General features: G+C 35.6%; 1 protein-coding gene across 1 annotated transcript in view; it reads right to left on the bottom strand.

The window, feature by feature from the left end:
* Positions 1 to 23,188, bottom strand: part of LOC135226609 (hornerin-like) — a 519,588-nt gene that overhangs the window by 212,575 nt on the left and 283,825 nt on the right. Inside the window, exons 4-5 of the mRNA XM_064266316.1 lie at positions 20,493 to 20,973; positions 18,941 to 20,410 (exon numbers count right to left, since the gene is read on the bottom strand). Of these exons, the coding sequence (XP_064122386.1) occupies positions 18,941 to 20,410; positions 20,493 to 20,748 (1,726 nt within the window). The 5' untranslated portion in view covers positions 20,749 to 20,973. The remainder of the gene's footprint in view (positions 1 to 18,940; positions 20,411 to 20,492; positions 20,974 to 23,188) is intronic.

Raw genomic sequence — 23,188 nt, 5'->3', positions numbered from 1 at the left:
ACGGAGGAAATTTATTTACCTTTCGTTAGATACAGACATACAAAATGCATCTAGTCTGTCATTTTACTGACAGTGTAAATAGAGCATGTGTTGCAGGATAAGTAAGCATTCTTTGAGAGACAGACGCCTTCAGTGTTTCGAAACAATAAAACTTCATATCATGTGTTTAACAGCCTAAGGGAAAACGAGTTTAAGGAAGGTTGAAGATTGAGGTCTGTATCAGGAGGGCTGTTGAGCGGTTTCTTAAACAGACAATATTTAAGATTCTGGTTTTATGGTATTAATTGCACTGGGTATCTTGTCAGAGTCGGAATGAATCTTAGCAAGAAAAATATGTGGTACCAACTGTGGTGCAAATATGAGGCTCATAAAATTATTACATGATGAATATATTTGAAAAATCTTTCGTAATAAATGTAAAAAAAGGCTTAAAAAGAATGACGTTAATTTAAAATTCAGTTTATATGAGACAAGAAAAAAAAACGTAACAAAAAACTGAAATCACCTTCAGAGCATATGATAAAAACAGAAAATATAACGTAATTTAAAAAATATTGACAGCCACTGTCAATATGTATCTGTTTTGCATGAACGATTTCAAAAACAAATTCAGGTAAACATGACAATACGAGAGTGATCCGCATTTGGAATGGATTCAAATCGTTTGTTATTCTAAACGTTTGAGTTTTTTCCTGTTTTACAAACGAAATAAGTTAATATCAGAGAACGCTGTTTTAATCTGTCAATAAATATCACAGTTTTGTATTAATCTCAAATTAAAAAGTTTAGGAATTAGAAATGATTAGAAACATAAAAGGGAATTATTTTTGCCTTAAGGACATTTGTTTGCCACATTATTTTTTTTTCGTAACCTGATTCTGTCTTACCCAACAAAGCAGAGTTAAATACATCAACCAGACAAATTTTACATCAACCATGACTGTTCTCTCTTTTATCTCATGAACCAAACTTCTTGTTTGATGCTAATCGGCTTATTCTATCTTAACTATATTGTTCACATTATTATGCACCACACCTCAAACACCAGAATTACTTTATGCCATCAACCATTCTTACGCAATCCCATCATCCAGTTCTAAAATATGGTGTTACTCAGTATTACACACACATATATTCACAAACACACACACACACACACACACACACACACACACACACACACACACATATATATATATATATATATATATATATATATATATATATATATAATAAATTTAGCAGAAATGCAGCCATCATTATATAAAAACATTATTCTCTCTCTCTCTCTAAACACACCACACACACACACACACACACACACACACACACACACACATATATATATATATATATATATATATATATATATATATATATATATATATATATATATATATATATATATATATATATATATATATATATATATATATATATATATGTAATAAATTTAGCAGAAAATACAGCCATCATTATATAAAGAGAATATTCTCTCTCTCTCCTCTCCTTCTCTCTCTCTCTCTCTCTCTATCCTCTCTCTCTCTCTCTCTCTCTCTCTCTCTCTCTCTCTCTATAATATATATAATATATATATATATATATATATGTGTGTGGTGTGTGTGTGTATGGATATATAAATATATAGTGTGTGTGTGTGTGCGCGTATCCTTTCTTTATCCCCCAACTCTCTTAACTTACCATTCTCCAAGAGAGAGAGAGAGAGAGAGAGAGAGAGAGAGAGAGAGAGAGAGAGAAAATAACAAGAAAGCGAATTCCCCCAAGGTAATGAGCAGTAGAGCATTAATTAACAACATGGGCTAATACTTGTTAATTAGTTTCCCAACATTAATAACGTAGATAAACGCTTTCATTAAATAGTGCACTTAATTGAATAACCTCTTCGTAAACGGTAAGTAATCGCGTTCAGTTTGCAATGTATTGCAAGATAATACAGAAGGTACAGGTAAAATAGTAATACAAATCAGGTGAATATTTAAAAATGTTAAAGGGCTTGTATATATATATATATATAGATATATATATATATGATATATATATATATATATCAATATCTATACATACATACTATATATATATATATATATATATATATATATATATATATATTATATATATATTTTTATTATATATATATATATATATATATATATGTTTACTTGTGCTTCTCAAACAGATCGTATACATTCAATCGGATACCAATTCGGTCCACAAGATAAAAGTTTTTCTTAAGGAATTTTTTTTTTTTTTCGGTTTAGGCCTTAATCTATCAAAACTTTAGCTCGTTTCTTCTTCATGTCGAGTCATAATCAGGCAAAGAACTTTCGCGCAAAACGGGCAAGTTACCAAACTTCTTACGTCTGGCTTGACAAACCAAAGGCTCTGACTGATTTTTCTCGTCTGCTGAAAAGGGATCGTTCAGAGGACGTTCACGGTTTGATAGATGATGTATGTGTGTGTGTGTGTGTGTATGTATAATATTATATATATATATATATATATATATATATATATATATATATATATATATATATATAACACTTGATCACTTACAAACATGTTCTGTGTATTAATAAAATTACAGGACCTCATTTAAACTGAATGATATCTAGCGGAGATATTTATTCAGGAAAAATTACAAGCTTTATAGGGCTAACTGTCCCCATCGTCTGGTAGTCGTAGATACATAAATATATAGTCCCACATATATCTTATATATGTGTGTGTGTGTTTTACGAAGACTCTGTCAACCATCATGGCTTTTGGTGTGTCTTGACAAGTTTCCCACACGTAAATTGTCCTCAAACTTTTCTTTGAGTTTTTTGCTTCTTACTTGTCTGTTGGTTCCTTGAGCTTTTTGACTTCTACAGTGTCCTGTTGGTTCCTTTGAGCTTTTGACTTCCCTACATTGTCTTTGGTTCCTTAGCTTTTGACTTCCTACAGTGTCTGTTTGGTTCCTTGAGCTTTTGACTTCCTAACAGTGTCGTTTGTTTCCTTGAGCTTTTGGACTTCTACAGTGTCCTGTTGGTTCCTTTGAACTTTTGCTTCTACATTGTCGGTTTGTTCCTTGAGCTTTTGACTTCCTACAGGGTCTGTTGGTTTCTTTGAGCTTTTTAACTTCCTACAGTGTCTTTGGTTTCCTTGAGCTTTTTGACTCTACAGTGTCTGTTGGTTTCCTTAGCTTTTGACTTCTACATTGTCTGTTGTTCCTTGAGCTTTTTAACTTCTACAGTGTCTGTTGGTTCTTTGAGCTTTTAACTTCTACAGTGTCTGTTGGTTCCTTGAGCTTTTAACTTCTACAGTGTCTGTTGGTTACTTCAGATTTTAACTTCTGATATTAACTTCTACAGTGTCTGTTGGTTCCTTAAGCTTTTGACTTCTACAGTGTCTGTTGGTTCCTTGAGCTTTTAACTTCTACAGTGTCTGTTGGTTCCTGACTTTTTGAGGCCTTCTACAGTTGGTCTGTTGGTTTCCCTTAAGCCTTTTGACTTCTCATTGTCCTTTTTGGTTCCCTTGAGCTTTTAACTTCTACATGTCTGTTGGTTTCCTGAGCTTTTTTGACTTCTAAGTGCTGTTGGTTCCTTGAGCTTTTTACTTCTACCAGTGGTCTGTTGGTTCCTTAAGCTTTTGACTTCTACATGTCTGTTAGTTCCTTGAGCTTTTGACTTCTACAGTGTCTGTTGGTTCCTTGAGCTTTTGACTTCTACAGTGTCTGTTGGTTCCTTGAGCTTTTGACTTCTACAGTGTCTGTTGGTTCCTTGAGCTTTTGACTTCTACAGTGTCTGTTGGTTCCTTGAGCTTTTAACTTCTACAGTGTCTGTTGGTTCCTTGAGCTTTTGACTTCTACAGTGTCTGTTGGTTCCTTGAGCTTTTGACTTCTACAGTGTCTGTTGGTTCCTTGAGCTTTTGACTTCTACAGTGTCTGTTGTTCCTTGAGCTTTTGACTTCTACAGTGTCTGTTGGTTCCTTGAGCTTTTGACTTCTACAGTGTCTGTTGTTCCTTGAGGTTTTGACTTCTAAAGTGTCTATTGGTTCCTTGAGCTTTTGACTTCTATAGTGTTTGTTGGCTCCTTGAGCTTTTGACTTCTACAGTGTCTGTTGTTCCTTGAGGTTTTGACTTCTAAAGTGTCTATTGGTTCCTTGAGCTTTTGACTTCTATAGTGTTTGTTGGCTCCTTGATCTTTTGACTTCTACAGTGTCTGTTGTTCCTTGAGGTTTTGACTTCTAAAGTGTCTATTGGTTCCTTGAGCTTTTGACTTCTATAGTGTTTGTTGGCTCCTTGAGCTTTTGACTTCTACAGTGTCTGTTGGTTCCTTGAGCTTTTAACTTCTACAGTGTCTGTTGGTTCCTTGAGCATTTAACTTCTACAAGTTATGTTACTTCCTTGAGCTTTTAACTTCTATAGTGTCTGCTGGTTCCTTGAGCTTTTGACTTCTATAACGTCTGTTGGTTCCTTGAGCTTTTGACGTCTGGATGCCTAAAAGTTACAAATACAAGTCTCTTGAATTTGCAGCATTTACACAGAGCTTACAAGTGTTTGTGAATCCTTAGAGATGCTGACGTTTATACAGTGTCTGAAAGGCTCTTGCATTTGTGCCATTACGCAGTGTTTGCGAGATGCTTGAGTTTTTATACATATACATTTACACAGAGTCTGCAAATAACATCAGTTTGTGCCATTTAAAGTGTTTGAGGACCCCTGAAGTTTGAGACAGTATCTGCGAGTCCTGGCGTGCAAACGAGGCCGAGAGATTATAGTTTGTTCCTTACGATTAAGAAACACATAAGAGTGATGGCCAGAGTAACGTGCAAAACAAGTAGACTGGGCGAACACGCCCATGGATATTAAGTGAATCCCGTTGGAATTAATACCAGATTCTTTCGTTCGTTGGAAAGCCTTTGATTCAACTCTGTCAAGAGTAACATTTATACATGATGAAACATAAGCTGAAAGATAAGCGACAGAGGATCAAACCTCTCTTGCAAAACATATACTTTTCCTGCTGAAGAATCAAAGGAATTTTTATTCTAACAAGCACAACTAATATGCACCTAATTAAAAACAAATAAATGCATGAAAAATCCTTCATATTCTTTTGAGCTTAAATTTGTGGGATATACACTCTTTCATATTCATCCCATTCTTTTCATGGATTTATTTTAAATCCGACAAATTTCCTAAGCTCAAAGACCTGAAAGGGAAGTGTCTAAACAAGCCCGAAACAAAGAAGCAAATAAACAAATTAATCAAGCAAAAATAAAACTCTTCCATGACTCTTTGATTATGTTTAATGTCATTAACCTTGTTGGATTAATTATATTATTTTTTTTTTCACATGAAACCAACTGCTCAAACAAAACTGCATTTTGTTTTCGTCAATGAAGCTTTTATTTCACTTCTTTGCTTTCGTATGCTTTGTTCTAAACATATCAGTGTTTCGACAGTGTTTAACAGTGTATTTATAACCAAGTGGATGCAAACAAACTTAAATACAACCCACACCTATAGAATTTAGCAATCATTTTCACCATATATATACACATTAGTATATATATATATATAGATAATATAGATATATATAGTTATATTATATATATATATAGATAATATATATATATATATTTTATATACACCGCACAGCATAATTTCTTCTTCATTTAATTCAGGCTTTGTAATGACAAGCGTATCCAAAAATGAGCAAAGAATTCAAGAAGTTAAGAGGGCATTGTGGCTATTACAATTGCATATATATATATATATATATATATATATATTATTATATATATATTATATATATATATATATATATATATACATTACATACATAAAAAGAGAGAGGAGAAGAGAGAGAGAGAGAGAGAGAGAGAGAGAGAGAGAGAGAACATTTGTTATTCAACATGTAATGAGACTCCAAGCAATCAGTCCTCTCTCTCCTCTCTCTCCACACCCATATGCACAAACACACACACACAAACAAAAACACACACACACACACACACACACACACACACCACACACGAAAATAAGATATCTAAAGTCCCCTATGTCTTTTACGAGGGAACATCCCTTTCACTCCGATTTCATATTGATAATCGCTGCCGATTAAATTAGGGAATAAATTGTTGCAAAGCATGCAATGACTGCATAAAGTGTTACAATTGAAGAGCCTGTGTTGCACACCGCTGCGCAATATGCAATCGCTGGCACGTATATAGCAATTACCTCGGCCTGTACAGATTTTCTGAGTGGCCAAAACGCCATTAGATTTGTGAAATGTTTCCCAGTGCCATTCATGACCGGGATACTGTCATTTGGTTTGAGTCACAAAAACGCATCATATAAAAAAACAATCCTTGAAGCTTTTACCTAATGCGCGCGCACGTGCTCGCTAATATGTACACAATCTATTTTGTTTAAGTCACATACACCCATATAAAAGCACTCTTTCATGGGCCAGTTCCAATTACAAACACGTATTATTATTATTATTATAATTATTATTATTATTATTATTATTATTATTATTATTATTATTATTATTATTATTATTATTATTCCCGCAGGGGCCACAGACTTGAAATTCAAGCTTCCCAAGAATATTATGGCGTTCATTAGAGAGAAGTAACAGAAGGTAATGGGAAATACAGAGAGAAGAGATCAGCTATTAGTAGAGGAATAAAATCAATAAATAAATTTCATAAAAAAAGTTAAAAATACATATAGATTATTAGAATCCAAGGCGAATTGTTCTTAGGTAGTAATGCACTACATAAACTATCCCGATACAGATAGAAGAATGTTTTATTTCTGTATTGTTTTTCATTCTTGTCTGTTAACTATCGGAGAATAAGTTGTAGTAGTAGGAGTAGTAGTAGTTAGGAGGTAAGCATTCGCAACGGCCCACCGATTTTCCATAGTTTGGGTATAGCTATTTCGTGAATAGGTAAGTAGGAATGAATGCCACACGCATTTGGCACGATCTTCTAAATCCATCAACTATATGTTAGGCTGTCAACCTTATCATGAAAATTAATACCTATAAATTCACAACAGACGTAGGATTCTAGTGCGAGCGGTCAGGGTGTAAGATGACAAATACAATCAAACGAATGAATAACTTGAGAGAAAATTAAGGGACTGGATAAATAATTTCAACAATAACAAGGATATTCTGGAAACTTTATATTTCTTTTGTGAATTTTTCAAGACAAGATATGCGTAGATCTGTACTTGTTGATTCTCTTCAAAAAGAGGTTTTAAAATGTAAAAATATAATAATAAATCTGGATAATTTTCCTGTTTTTGTTTCACTGTTAACTTCCTATCTGGAAGTATAGTTGAGTTATATTTAACCTTTGCTTTCCGATCAGCTGCTGAAAAATTTAGTCGCTTCGCCCGGCTGTTTTTCCTCAACTGGAGAAATAGGTTTAAGTTTTTTTTTTTTTTTTTTTTTTTTTTAAGGAATATGTGTAATAATGCTGATCTATTCTTATCTTCAAAACTCAAAAATGAATGTCAAGTGCTTTTCTGACTATATGAAGGGGACATTTTCACAATATTAAGGGTCTCCAGGGGCTGATTTGAAGAAAAAAAAAAAAATCGTGAGAAAACGCGTTTGTAAATTGGCATTTTCAAACACGCATATCACCACCCTTGTTAGATAATGGTCATTTTCGACCACCTTGGAGTCTACAGATGCAAGTAGGCTTTTCCATGGGTAAAGTAGGATATTTTTAGAAGAAATTGCGACTTGGAGCTCTTGGCACCCTTAATATTGTGAACGCCTCATATGGATCTAAGATTCATGAGGAGGAATTATAAGTTATGAATTGTGAGATGAGCTTAGTCCTTCGTGAATTATAATTTTGATATCTCTCTCTCTCTCTCTCTCTCTCCTCTCTCTCTCTCTCTCTCTCTCATAATGAGATGTGCATATTTTTGTAGCCTCCAATTTATAATATTGCGAAAAAATTGCTCTACCTTGCGCACCAAAATAATATTTAAAATACAATAATAGAATATGCATAGCCTTGTCCTCCCTCAATTTGTTCTCTAATAACAAATTTTAAATTTAAAATAAAATGTCTGAACACATTTTTCACATTATTGCACTCACTTAAAAAATGTCAAAATATTACACTATCACTTGAAAAATGTCAAAATATTACACTATTACTTGAAAAACATTCAAAATATTACAATGTCACTTAAAAAATTTCAAAATACATATTAGTCACTCAAAAAATTCAAAATAGTACACTGTCACTTAAAAAAAAATTGTAAATAATTATGCATTTTGATATTGTTCTCCTATCTTTTCCCATCCACGAGATTCAGACTAATGCCCTAAATGACGGTCTAACGCCAATAATGATTTTCATCAGGAAATAAGTAATTACTCGCTATTAATTAATCAATTGGAATGACATGTACTATTAATTTTTCATATGATGCAAATTAATATATGAGTACGGTTTAGACACAGGATATTTGCTGCAAACTAATCTAATCTATTTATTTATCTATGTTTCTTATGAAGACCACTTTATTTGCGTATTTGTATCCAAACAACTTAACAGTCGCTTAATCAAGGATATTTATGATTTCAACGCCAATTATTTTTTCCTCTCTTTATTCAAAATAGAAAATAGTGGATGGGGTACTTGAAACTTATCATCACTCTTAAAAGTGGTGATCTTGGCTATAAGACCTTTATCATTTTGGTAACTGCCATCACGTTTAATCACTACAACAAACTTCTTATAAATTACTGACTGCTTCTGTCGATAGTATTCCACACACTATGAGCATACATTGCACACAGACATTCTATAATCTCTCTCTCTCTCTCTCTCTCTCTCTCTCTCTCTCTCTCTCTCTCTCTCTCTCTCTCTCTCTCTCCATATAACAGAATTTTGCTTTTGCTACATTTCTAAACCAAACCAGTCACTCTCCCACCAGCAAGTATTAGCTCATGTACATACAAAGAAATAAAACATATACACACAAACATATATACATTTTTTATATATGTATATATATATATATATATATATATATATATATATATATATATAAAGGAGCCAGAATAAACTGGAATTTGTCACGTATAATTTACAGCAGCAACTGTCGGTACAGGCGATAAAATCGGCCTTGGTTAACCAGACAGATAATGAACATCTCAAAGGGCGCGTGGGATTAAGATGTCAATAATAAAGTTTACATTCAACCAACGCTTCAGAGGATTAAAGAAGGATTATCAGTGGGAGTGACCTAAATTGGCTTATCTGCGGATGGATCTCTTGGTATAAATACCACCTTTTCTGTTAACTTTTCTCATTCATCTACCTGAAGAGAGAGACAGCGTCTCTGAAATATAGTATTTTCTCTCTATACTCTGCCGTTTTTATGGGCTCCTTTTATTAGATGGAATTCTGTTGTAACAGAACGTTTTCACCAGTCATATATTATATATATATATATATATATATATATATATATATATATACTATATATATAATATGTGTGTGTGTGTGTATATATATATGCATCAAGCAGCAAATTGTCCTTTAATATCCAATTCGCTCTACCTCGGTATTAAGATATTTTCATATATGTCAACCGAGGGGGAATTTGCTTAGTTGATCATAATTTCGTCCTCTCGTGGAATCGAACCAGCGCACAGAGGAGAAATCATGATCTCAGTGACGTCTTTTTTTGTGCAACGGTGGAGAGAGCAAAGTATACATACACGTAGGCATAAGGGAATCAGTATGGTTATACAGGTATGTATCATGTATCATACATACATATGTACAAACATACGAATGCTCGTCTGCAGGCATTGGTGTATATATGTGTGTGTATATGTGTGTGTGTGTGTGTGTATACGTAAATCACTGGAGAAGGTTTATCCATATCAGTAGCCTTATAACTATCAGGAGAAACTCTTTCCTTTCTTGAGTCTCGTCTACCTCACAGTTTTGTCACTTTTTCTTGTGTACTTTTTTTGGGCAGCGTCGCCCATAATTGGATCGAGATGCCGCTTCCATCGCTTCTTTCCATGAACGCAGACACGAAAGGAAGCCATCACCTTCGCGGAATGTAAAGGAGACAGAGAGGGCAACGTACGAATATAGATAGACGGAATATAAAATTTAGCCAAAATGTCAAGCGCGGGGACCTGTGAGGTTATCCAGCGGTGAAACGGAAACTGACAGAAAAGAGGTATGAGAGGTGTAACAGGAGGAAAATCTCGCAGGTGCGCTATGAATCAATTACGAAGAGTGGAAAGTAAGGAGAAGACGAAAGAGAACATGAACCGAGCTACAATAAAAGGAATGAAGGGGGTTCCAGCTAGGGGCCTCAAGAAGGGACTCTGAAAAGAATATAAACCACACTAACCCCCCCCAACCCCCCATCCCCGGAATGTAGGAATATCGTGTTCCTTCCGTATCGACTTTTCGGATAGGATTCCCCTCAACCTCTTGAGTATATTTTTTGGGGGAATTTTTTATATTTACCCAAGTGGCAGCGTTGGTCCATTCTGCACATGGGAATGCGTGGTCCACAAGTATGATTTCCTCTGAGGAATCCATTTTTGGAAGCATGACCCTTCCTGACCTTTTTTTTTAATCAAAGTCAGTAGGAATTTGCTTATTCATATGATATGGTGTATTGAACTACCTAAAATGGACGTTTTTTAAAAGAAAATTAGCAATCGTACAAAAACAAACTAACAACATACTCACAAACATACATATAATAAAAACAAAATATATATGTTTATATATACATACATATGATATATATGATCAATATATACGTATATATACATATATGATAATATATATATATATATATATATATATATATTATATATATATACTAAATACACACACCTATATATAAATTACATATATTCTTATTTAAATAAAGACAAAATCCACGGAGAAAAGAGAAACGACGGAGTCCTGCAAAGCCTTTCGAATTCTTGTCTGCTAAGTAAAGGACAAGAAGTCGGAAGGCCTTGCAGAACTCTCTTTCCATGGTTTCCCTTTCCTTCGGGGATTTTATCTATGACTGCGGAAAAGTAAGCAAGAAATTACCGTCAATTACAAGTTTTTTTTTAAAACTCCGGCCTTCCAGGCTTGTGAAATGACAAACAGATTTCGTACACTCAGCTGTGGAGTAGTATTGCATCTGCAAAAGCCGTGTGATTCAATCCCGTCCGGCAGCCCACTAGTCGACCCCTTTGCGAATGAGTCCCAGCTTAAGTCATCATAATAAAAATCAAGTAATGAAAAAGGCTGAGTGGTTAGCGACTTTATCCATGCAAGCTTACTAAGAACTGAAAGTATTTAGCCTGCTGGATCCACACCAACCCAACCACACACCCACCCTCTTCTCTCTCTCTCTCTCTCTCTCTCTCTCTCTCTCTCTATATATATATTATATTACATACATTATATATATATAAATAATATATATAATAATATAATATAATAATATTATATATATAATTATGGTATATATATTAGTTACAGTACACATCCCAGAAAGCTGTCGACTAAAATCGGGGCAAATCTTCCACAAGGGAGAAAATAGCTCTTTATGATACCCATAGATCAACTTTACGAGGCCGTCTCGACGTGAGTACACTCCATTAGGGGCGATAATGTTAGGGAAAGCGGCCTGTTCTTCGATCTTACGACCTCCTTTCCCGTCATTCTACGGGAGGAGGTATTTAAATCTCACTTGACGGGGTTTCACGGGAGACTCCGACACGGAAGTGATGGGTCGCTTATGCAATGCAATAATTTAACGAGAGAGAGAGAGAGAGAGAAGAGAAAACGATGAGAATGAGAGAGCAGAGAGAGAGAGAGAGAGAGAGATTTGTAATATATATAGAGTTGCCGGAATCTATGGGTAATATTCAAGTGCGTGTAGGAGAGAGATCCTACATTTTATTATCGATAAGGAAGAGACAAACGAACATCATCAAACCAAAATAGGTAAACTGCAGATAATTCTGTAACATCCGTATTTGACAAAATTAACCCTCCTGAAAAAAAAACATGATCCAATTACTCTAAAAATAATTGTCTCCACAGAGAGAGAGAGAGAGAGAGAGAGAGAGAGAGAGAGAGAGAGAGAGAGAGAGAGAGAGAGAGAGAGCAAATGGAATAATCAAAACAAAACAGGTAAACTACAGATATTTCTGTAACATTTATATCTGAAAAAATCACCCTCCTAAAAAAAAAGAAAGAAAAGAGAGAGAGAGAGAGAGAGAGAGAGAGAGAGAGAGAGAGAGAGAGAGCATGATGAGATTATTAGCTTAATGAAAGACCATACCCGGCCATTTAATAAGGACCTACAATGATGCTTACTTATTTGAAAACATTTGCAATCTAATTACGATAATGATTCATTAGCGAATTCCGGCATTGTCTGAAATACTGATGTTATTCACATACAGTACGGTATTTATTCTCGACTGGCTAGTTCTGCCACCGACTTTAACTTTGTTCTAATGAGATGAACCTACAATACAGGCCCCCCCGCCCCCCCCCCCCCCCCCCTCTCTCTCTCTCTCTCTCTCCTCTCTCTCTCTCTATCTCTCTCTCTTTCTTTATATACACATACATATATATACGTATAGGTACATATATACATATGAATCTGATCACATCACTGTGATTCATATATATGCATTAAGCTACAAATGTCCTTTAGAATTCGCTTCGGTTAACATATATGAAAATGTATCAATTCAGAGGTAGAGAGAATTAGATATTAAAGGACATTTGTCACTTAATGCGTATATATATATATATATATATAATATATATATATATATATATATATATATATATATATGTATATGTATATATATATATATATATATATGTATATATATATGTATATATATATATATATACATAAATACACACCCACACACACACATATAGATATATATATATAAATGGTGTGGGGCCAACAATTTATTTGCATGTATGTATTAGACATACAGAGGGACGGAGACTCCTAACTAAGGGCAGGCATAAAAGAGTGGAAAAAAAACCTGATCGAAGCTTTACGATAACGGAAAGAAAAACACTATTCGCTCTCATTAGTTTGAAAAAATTGTGATTTTTCCAAGGTCAGGTAATAATAATAATAATAATATAATAATAATAATAATAATAATAATAATGATAATAAGAATAATAATAATAAACTGCCTGAGATATGCAAATGAAATAGACATCGCATACTGACATATAAACATGCATTCATACATATACACACACAGGCACACACACACACACATTATATATATATATATGTAATATCAGATATTTATATATATATATATATATCTATCTAATCTGTATATATATATATATATATATATATATATATATATATATGTAATATACAATATATATATATATATATTATATAATATTATATATATATATATATATATCTATATATATATATATATATATATATATATATATATATATATACGGGTTTGTGTGAGCGTATGTATATATGCATGTCTGTATGTGTTAGTTATTTCATTTACGATCCTATATATTATTGATTATTATTATTATTATTATTATTTTATTATTATTATTATTATTATATTATATATAATAATAATTTAATGTCCACAATCACCACCTATTTGGAAATATAACAGAACGCTCAACTTGCCTGGTTGCTATATTTCCAGCTCAGATTTCGCCGATTTCTTTGAAAATAAAAGAAAAAAAAAGATTAAAATCCCTACAAGAGCAGGCAAACAATTTCCAATCCCTTCCGCCGACCCCCGAACTCGTGTCAAGGTGAGAAATGCGTCCAGGCCTTTGACCACTATGCTGAGGCACTCGCCGCATCGTTGCTCTATTTCCACACCTGCATTTTCTACAGCCTACAATTATAGGGAAAAAAAATAAAAAATCGCCTGTTTTTTTACTATTTATATTCTATTTAACACACACACACACATACACACACACACACACACACACACATATATATATATATATATATATATATATATATATATATATATATATATATATATATATATATATATATCAAATGAAAAAATAGCCTGGTACTATATATACATCAAAGGAAAAATAGCATGTACTATATCTATATCAAAGGAAGAAATGGCCTCCACTATATAGCCTATGACACAAGGAAAAAATAGCCTGTATTATGTATATTCCAAGGGATAAAATAGCCTGTACTAGATGATATATCACAGAGAAAAAATAGCCTGCACTATATGATATATTAGAGAAAAAATAGTCTGTACTAGATGATATATCACAGAAAAAAATAGCTTGTACTATAAAATATCCAATACTAAGATATATATATAGTATATATATATATATATATATATATATATATATATATATATATATATATATATATATATATATATATATATGTAAAGCTACTATATATATCAGAGAAAAATAGCCTGTACTAGATGATACATCACTGGGAAAAAAATAGTCTGTACTAGATGATATATCACAGGGAAAAAATAGCCTGTACTAGATGATATATCACAGTTTAAAAATAGCCTGTACTATCACGTGAATTCTTAACTGTAATACAGGAATATTCTTGACTTGAAATACAAGAAAATTCTTAACTTGTAATACAAGAAAATTAGAAATTCTCCTTCTTACCCACGCGTGTATTTCCCAGTCTACAAAAAATTGGAAAAAAAGGCCTCTACTGTATGATATATTACAGAAATTCTTGACTTCTGATATAAGACAGTGGGAAGCTTTAAAAAATCTATATATGTCCTAAAAAACGGAAATCCCGCTCTATTTCCACATCCTACAACACTGAGAAAAATAGCCTATGCTATATGATATATCACACAAATCCTTTAACTTGTAATACAAGACAAGGAAAGTTGAAAAAATATACGGACTAAAAAGATAGAAATTCTGAAGAACATTCCTTGCATAGTAGGTTTCCTAACGTAGATGAGACTGATGACTTAAACACCAATAATAATAATAATAGTTACTACCAATTAAGAAAAAGAAAGAAAAAAGAAAAGAAAAAGACATTAAAAGCCTCTCCCCGAAAGGCATCACGTTCAATGAAACAAATCCAATAGTTCTCAAGCAGGGGGAAGTTCCCCCTAAGGGGGAAGTTTCAGAGTTTTAGGGGGGAACAGTGACCACAGATTGGCGGGCTCAAACGGGGTCTAGGACCACACAAGACGCAGTGTGCGTTGGTCCTTACTACTGAGAGGTCACGCAGGGCTTTCTCTCCGCTAGCTTGTGTGTTTGTGTTGGTAGTTTGTTCCATATTATCTGGAATGCACCTTTTGAGGCAGACAATTTTGGAAGGGACCGAGAGAGAGAGAGAGAGAGAATGACATTCTGACATATGGCGAAAGGGTGCAGGGGCCAAAAATGGTCGAGAAACAGTGAATTAATCGATCAATCACTTATCCAAAAGACTGAAGTTCCGGAAAATCTAACGTGTCTCGAATGAACGGAACTTAAGGAAAAACGAAAAGAGTGAAGAGAAAAAGTGTAAAGACTATGGCAAACAAGGAAGAAGGGATGGATTTCCAGAGCATGGCTACAGAAAACAAGAAGATAGGCAAAGGGGCAAAGGGGGGGGGGGCGGGAGGACACGTGCAAGTCTTATTCTTTGCTTCTCGACTGCGTCAACATCTTCAGTTAACCAAGTCGAAGCCACTCACATCGGGGGGAAGAATCGAACACGCCTGAATATTCATGAATTCGCTCCGCCTCTCGAAGGGGCGTCAGGCAGGAGCCCGTTAGAAGCACCTTGCTCCCAAAGGGCATCCCCCAATCAGTGCAAATTAGATTTGCATCTCGTAGGTGGTCAAGAGAAGGTTGCGCAGGAGTTTTCCTGTTGCAAAGTACATGCAAGAGCATTACTAGCGTGCAATATGTTCCGAACCTTTACGTTTGCCAGCCAGCGGTTGCTTCAAGAACAAGAACCAGTGGTGGCATAAAGCTAAATTAAGAACTGAATCATCATCGTGCATTGTCATATGTGGTCAAATGTCAAAACAACTTTGGGAAGACGTTGCTATAGAGACGTATTTATATACTTCTCAAAATGTCATACAAAGGCTGATTAATTCATTACAAGAAACCTTTCACCGGGCAGACTAATTACCGAAGAACTACCACTTCATCATTTCTGAGCGATGACTGAATAAATCAAACGCAGGATATCACTGTATATTGCTAAGCAAATCCAATTGTGTTTTATCTCAAATCCAGGATCATGTTACATTTTTAACTTAAGCTGATGAAATAGTCCTGTTCATCATTACTATGAATTCCTTTTATATAGATGTTAATAAACTGCAAAGAAGTTAAGAATCTTTTATTACTTATGCTGAATATCACAAAGATATAGGATATTTCACTACTCTGTTAAGAGACTATTTTCCAACATTTTCGGATTCGCAGACTTCCTATAGCCAGACCAATTACAAAACGTTTTGTCAAACTAAATAAATAAATAAATAAATAAATAAATAAATAAATAAATAAATAAAAAATAAACAAATAATATAAAAATTAATAAAAGGTAAATGAACCTTCATTAATGTCTGACCATCAAACCAAAACATCAACAACACTTTTACGTATATTTTTCCTTCAACGAAAATTGCGTATAATATAAACGTTCACATTCATACAATAACACGTTTACAATTGCTACCGATCACCGAACCAAAACACCGAAAAAACCTTCCTCCGCCTCCTTTTCTGTCTCAAAAATTCCTGGCGGAGAGGAAAACAGGCGTATCTCACAGGTAACAAGAAGAAGAAGAGAGAGGAAATTCAAGAAAAGAAGCAAAATAAGGCAGGTAATCGGAGTCTCCTCCGCCATTAGGCAGCAAAATCGAAGATAAGTTTAAAGTTGACTCGACCCTAAATTAAGTAAGTCCGCCTTCAATCCAACTTGGTTAGTCAAGTTACCATTGAGGACTTTGGTCGAGAATGGCTTAACTTGTTTGTGGTCACGAATGATTCGGTCATGAACCTGAGACGCTGTTTTCTGAAACAGATCTTAATGGACGGTCCCGCCCCCAAGGGGGGAGGGGGGGTGGGCACGGTCTACCTCTCTCGGAAACACTTTTCGGGTAAAGAGTCTTTAAAAGTTTAACGTAAACGGATGATCATTTTTCCCGCTTAGAGAATATTGCTCATAGATTTTCCTGTACAAAACCATCCACTGATATATATATATATATATATATATATATATAATATATATATATATATATATATATATATATATATATGAAGTATCTCCTATTATAATATATCGTTCAAATTATTAGACGAAAATATCTTCCCGTGAAAATATACGCAATCAGCGATGATACATCAATCATCTATTCTATAAGATATACATATACATATATATATGTAATAATGTATATATATAGCATATTATACATATATATATATATATATATATATATATATATATATTTATATATATATCATATACTTATATATATATATAATATATATATATATATACATATCCTATATTATATATATGTATATATTTATATATATATATGTGTGTGTGTGTGTGCGGTGTGTGTGTGTGTGTGCTTGCGTGTATGTGTATATTATATTCAAATAATAATGATAATTTACCTAACACAACAACAAATAGAATCGCCAAGACATTCACTGTCAGATTAAAAAGAAAATGGCAAAGTCGATGTAAATATATCAGTTTCTGGGACATAAATAGAAACTTTCGTTAAACGGAGTTACTAGGTTAACTCTCAAGCGAGATAGCTGATAACTTCCAAGTAATTACACCATACCAATTTCATTCTCTTTATTTCTAATGGAAAAAAAAGCCACGTAACTTTGATCATATGCAAATTAGGGGCTTTCTCGTAAGTCCTGTTTAAAAGTCTCATAAAGGAACGGAAGAATACCACGACGAACTAGTCAGTTACGAAATATGATCTTTATGAACATAATATTTATTAATCTTTTATGAATATTTTTAAAGTGGCCATTCTGTCCTGTCAAAGGCCAATGCTTTTGTTTGCAGTCTAAAAATTATTTTTTTTAAACATTTATACCTTGAAATTGTTAGTATGCTATTCTCCATAAAAAAATACAAAGCCAGAAATGTTTGCAAATATAACAAAATGATAGAATTAATAGAAACTAAGCTTTGGATAAAGGCCTTGTGGTGAATTATATGAAATATATAGGCTGCTACTAAGTTAGATTTTGAAACTGAACTACAAAATAAGAAATACTGCTTTTTTTTATATTTTTTTTTTAGCTGAAATGCAGTTAGGTGGTTAATTGCAGCAATTTCGGTTTAAATAAAGAATACGAATCTTTATCACAAGCAAATTCAAGCCGAACAGAACAGTCATTATTGACTATTATTCGGTGACGATAAAATATTGTGGTTATTCATCACAAACACAATAAGATTCTACCAAGATGATATGGCCATTCCTGACTAGTGGTTCATAATCACAAGAACAGATAAAAGTCAGTACTGTGCATATGGAAAACAATAATACATATAACAACGAATATGTTGACAGAAAGAAATACGTCAGAGAGAAAGAAGGTCAATGATGACTACTCTATTAATTACGAAATGGTCAGACTAACTACTGAAGAAGACAATGAAATACACGATGATGACTATCCCGCTTGAAATGTGCAATAATCTTTCTCCAGTGCCCTTTGTGGACACGACACGTGGTTATCCAACTTGAATGATGAATAGTAAAGAGATAATCAGTCATGAATCGACAACCTACTTTCAAACAACAGGATAGTCACAAAAAAGTCAAGCAGTGCTACTCACTCTCCATGGACTCCGCGTGCACGAGCGCCTGTCTGCTTCCCGAAGACTGCCTGGAGTGATGGGTGTGATGTGAATGATGTGAATGGTGATTGTGATAAGAGTGGTTGTGGTGGGCGTGATTACCGTGCGACTGCCCATCGTGATCCGGATAATGCTGAGGGGGTATGGGCGGGCGCGGCAAGGGCGGCGCTTGGTGGCCGTGCCCCTGCGGACTGGAATCCCTGTACCCTGTCGAATCGTTATGGTACTGGTGGTGTTCGTTTCCGTGCCAGTGGCCCTGGCCACCGCCACCGCCGTTCCTGCCTCCCCACTGGCTCATCTCCTCGTCCGTCTGGTTCTGCTCGTCCCTGGTGCTCTTGTTCTTCCTGCTCTCTAGGCTGCCTTTCCCTCTGCGACTTATAGAATCATACTTCTTGTCCTTGGCGTCTTCAGAGCTAAACGTCACTTGCTGGTTGCTACTGCTACTTCGTCTGCTACTGAGGCTGCTTGTGCCTTCGGGTAACTGGAGGCTGACCTTGGTTCCGCTCCTTCCCTCCGACGGCAACAGGTCGTCCGCGATGGAGAGTTCGGTCTGGCTGCCCTTGTTCGATGTGGTGATTAACGAGCTCCTGGGCAATTCGGAGATGCTGCCCCGCTTGTCGAGGTTGTTTGGAACGGACAGATGGTGTTTGACGTCGCTGCTGCTGTAACCACTGTAACTGTCCAAGTTATTGCGACTGCCGCTGTCGTAGTGGGAGTTGGCTAAACTGCTGCGACTACCACTACCTCCGTACTTGCTGGAATTGGTGAGGATGCCCTTGGTCACTGTCGTCGAACTCCTGGTGCCCGTGCCGTAGGTGTCCGTGTGGTGAGGCCTCCGGCTGCTGTAAACCTCACTGCTGGAGAGGTAGTCTTTGCTTCCACTGCGTTTGAGACTCCCCTGCGCTCTGGGGATGTGGTCTATAGGTCTGCTGTATCCGTTGCTGGCAGCTGAATGGGTGGCAGCTGAATGGGAGTAGGTCCTGGGTTCCCTGTCGCGCTCGTAGTCTTCAGCCGTCGAAGGATACCCTCTCAGGCTCCTGTAGCCGGAATTAGAGGTGGCGTATTCGCCGCCACCGCCCCCCCGACTACTGCTATAGCTTCTGGAGGGAGGTAACCTGCCGGTGGACGTCCTCTCCGCGGAGCCTCCCCGCTTCTCCACAGATCTGTAGATGGGCTCCGGGGGTCCTACTACCCTGGTAGAGGAGTGATCTCGCGAGAGGTCGTGATGCTTAGAAGAGGAGGAGTCTCTGGTGTAGGTGTTGGAATGCACCCGTCTCTGACTCTCTCCTATGGGAGTGCGGTGATCCCCTGCCGAGGAAGAGTGCGAGGACCTGGTCAGAGACGAGGTTGGAGCGAGACTGTGGGTGCTGGACCACTGCTGACCAGCTGACGACGGCAGCCGAGAAGAAGTCGAAGACCGCGAATTGAAGCCATACACGGTCTCTTCCCCTCCGCCGCCGCCGCCGCCTGGTGATGACGGTCGCGCCCCCACCTCCCCCTCCGCTCCCACCCCCAACTCCTCCGCCCCCACCAGCGACGACGCCCCCTACGACCACGTCGTCGTCGTCCGCCACATCGTCGGGGTAGACGGACACTCCGGCCACGTCGCTCACGCTGTAGATGCCTCCTGTCAGATGTCCGGGCTCGTCGTAGATGCCCCAGTCGGAACGCATCCTGCCGGACGACTTTCTGTAGGAGGAGGAGGAGGAGGAGGTGATGGTGGTTCCTTCGCCGTCACCATAGGCGCGGTCGTCGTCCCGGTTGCTGAAGCGGACCACCCCGCGCATCCAAGCGGGTCCTGGGAGGGGCTCTTCGCGGCGCTACTCACTACTACGGCAGAACAGGGGGTCATTTATTCCGAATTTCGGCTTCGCTCTTGACGACCCGTCATCATCATCATTCGATCGACCGTCGACTTTCTGTCTGTCTGTCTGTCTGTCTGTCACTGGTTGTGCCCAGGATGACGTCACGCTGTTCCCCTGCTCGGTCGCCTGGCTCAATCGCGCTCAGGTCTGAAATTGAAAAGGGAATATGGTTACTAATGCTCTTCTTGGTGGACTAAAACAAAAGGGTATAACGATTGTAAACAGACAAAAGAGAATGATTAAAATTATGACTGAGATTGTAACAGAAACAAAAGCGAATTGAGATTCTAACAGAAACACGAGGGAAATATTAAGATTATGACTGAGATTGTAACAGAAACAAAAGCGAATTCGAGAATTCTACAGAAAAGAAAACAGAGGGAATATGGGTTAAGATTATGACTGAAATTGTTACAGAAACAAAAGGGAATCGAGATACTAACATAAACACGAGGGAATTATTAAGATTATCATAACAGAAATTGCAACAGAAACAAAAGCGAATCGAGATACTAACAGAAACACCACGAGGGAATTATTAAGATCATAAAAGAAATTGTAACAGAAACAAAAGCGAATCGAGACACTAACAAAAAACACGAGGGAATGATTAAGATTATAAAAGAAATTGTAACAGAAACAAAAGCGAATCGAGATACTAACAGAAACACAAGATAATTATTAAGATTATTATAACAGAAATTGTAACAGAAACACAAGGGAATCGAGATACTAATAGAAACACGAGGAAATTAAGATTTTAACATAGAATAATCAAAGCATCAGTTGTAAGAATAAATTTTTTTTATGAAGATTTAGACTGAGTTAACCGGAGATGAAAATAAACACCCTAAAGTAATAAAAGTAATTATACATAATGTGTATATATACGTATATATACATACATACATACATACACACACACACACACACACACACACACACACACACATATATATATATATATATATATATATATATATATATATATATATATATATATATATATACACCATTGTAAATATTTCTATAAATATAACCACTGTAAATATTTCTACAAATATATTTCGTTTGATAAACAAGAGTATTACTGTGGATCCTACTGATCACTTAGAAGCACGATACGATGTTTTTATATTGCATAAATATATACATCCAATAATATATTGGCTTCCATATAGATACTCCACTTGTTTAACAAAAACATATGATAAGGATCTATTAGGAAAAATCGCAAATAGTCGTTATAATAGTGCTCCAACGACCTTACAGCGATTTTTGAAAATCAGTCAAATTAGATGTTTTTCGCCTAAAACAAAGAGACATCTCACAAAGCATACTTCTTAAAGCATCTAATTTACTAGACATCTAGGGAGGACAAGACGTTTCTTAAATGTTTTTAATGAAGATATCAACCCGGTTCTCTGACTTCCACTCCCTAAAATAAATATACAATTATTTATATTGTTAAATATTAACCTTTATATATATATATATATATATATATATATATATATATATATATATATAGATATATATATATCACATGTATATAATTTATATGTACATTAAAATTACATATATATGCATGATTATTTATATACACATACGAACACTGTATGTAAATACATACAAATCTATAAATATGTGTAATATGAGTCCCTCCCCTCTTTAAAATGTGTACCAAAACGACAACATCAACGAAGAAAAACCCTCAATATTAAATATTTCCCATTAATAAAATGTGACCACCTGCCTCTCCCATCCTCCGTTGAAAAATAAGAGGCTACAATTTTTTTTTTTTTTTTTTTTTACAAAGAGATGGAAAAGAGTCTTACCACAAATAAATAAACGTCGGAAAAACGACGTTTTAAACCTGTGCAATTACTAATAATAATAATAATAATAATAATAATAATAATAATAATAATAATAATAATAATAAGGAGCAGATGCAGAGTAGGTAGGAAGGAGTAGTTGTGAAAATCCTAAATCTTCCTAGATTGTTGTGCCCTGAACTAACCAAATCTTATCTTCCTAACCTAGGCAAGGGCGCCCTGCCCTGACCTGCTAACCTCCCCACCCCCCGGCCATCCCCCAACCGGACTTCACCCACTATGGACTCCCTAAATAACACTGAATATCCCTGTCTCCCTAAAATAATAATGTAATAATAATTATTATTATTATCATTATTATTAGTATTTTTTTTTTTTTTTTTTTGCTCTATCACAGTCCTCCAATTCGACTGGGTGGTATTTATAGTGTGGGGTTCCGGGTTGCATCCTGTCTCCTTAGGATCCATCACTTTTCTTACTATGTGCGCCGTTTCTAGGATCACACTCTTCTGCATGAGTCCTGG

Source organism: Macrobrachium nipponense, chromosome 14, assembly GCF_015104395.2.
Source record: "Macrobrachium nipponense isolate FS-2020 chromosome 14, ASM1510439v2, whole genome shotgun sequence".
In the NCBI taxonomy this organism is placed as follows: Eukaryota; Metazoa; Arthropoda; class Malacostraca; order Decapoda; family Palaemonidae; genus Macrobrachium; species Macrobrachium nipponense.
Note: the sequence above shows the minus strand (reverse complement) of the source record. Positions and strands in the feature narration are given on the sequence as shown.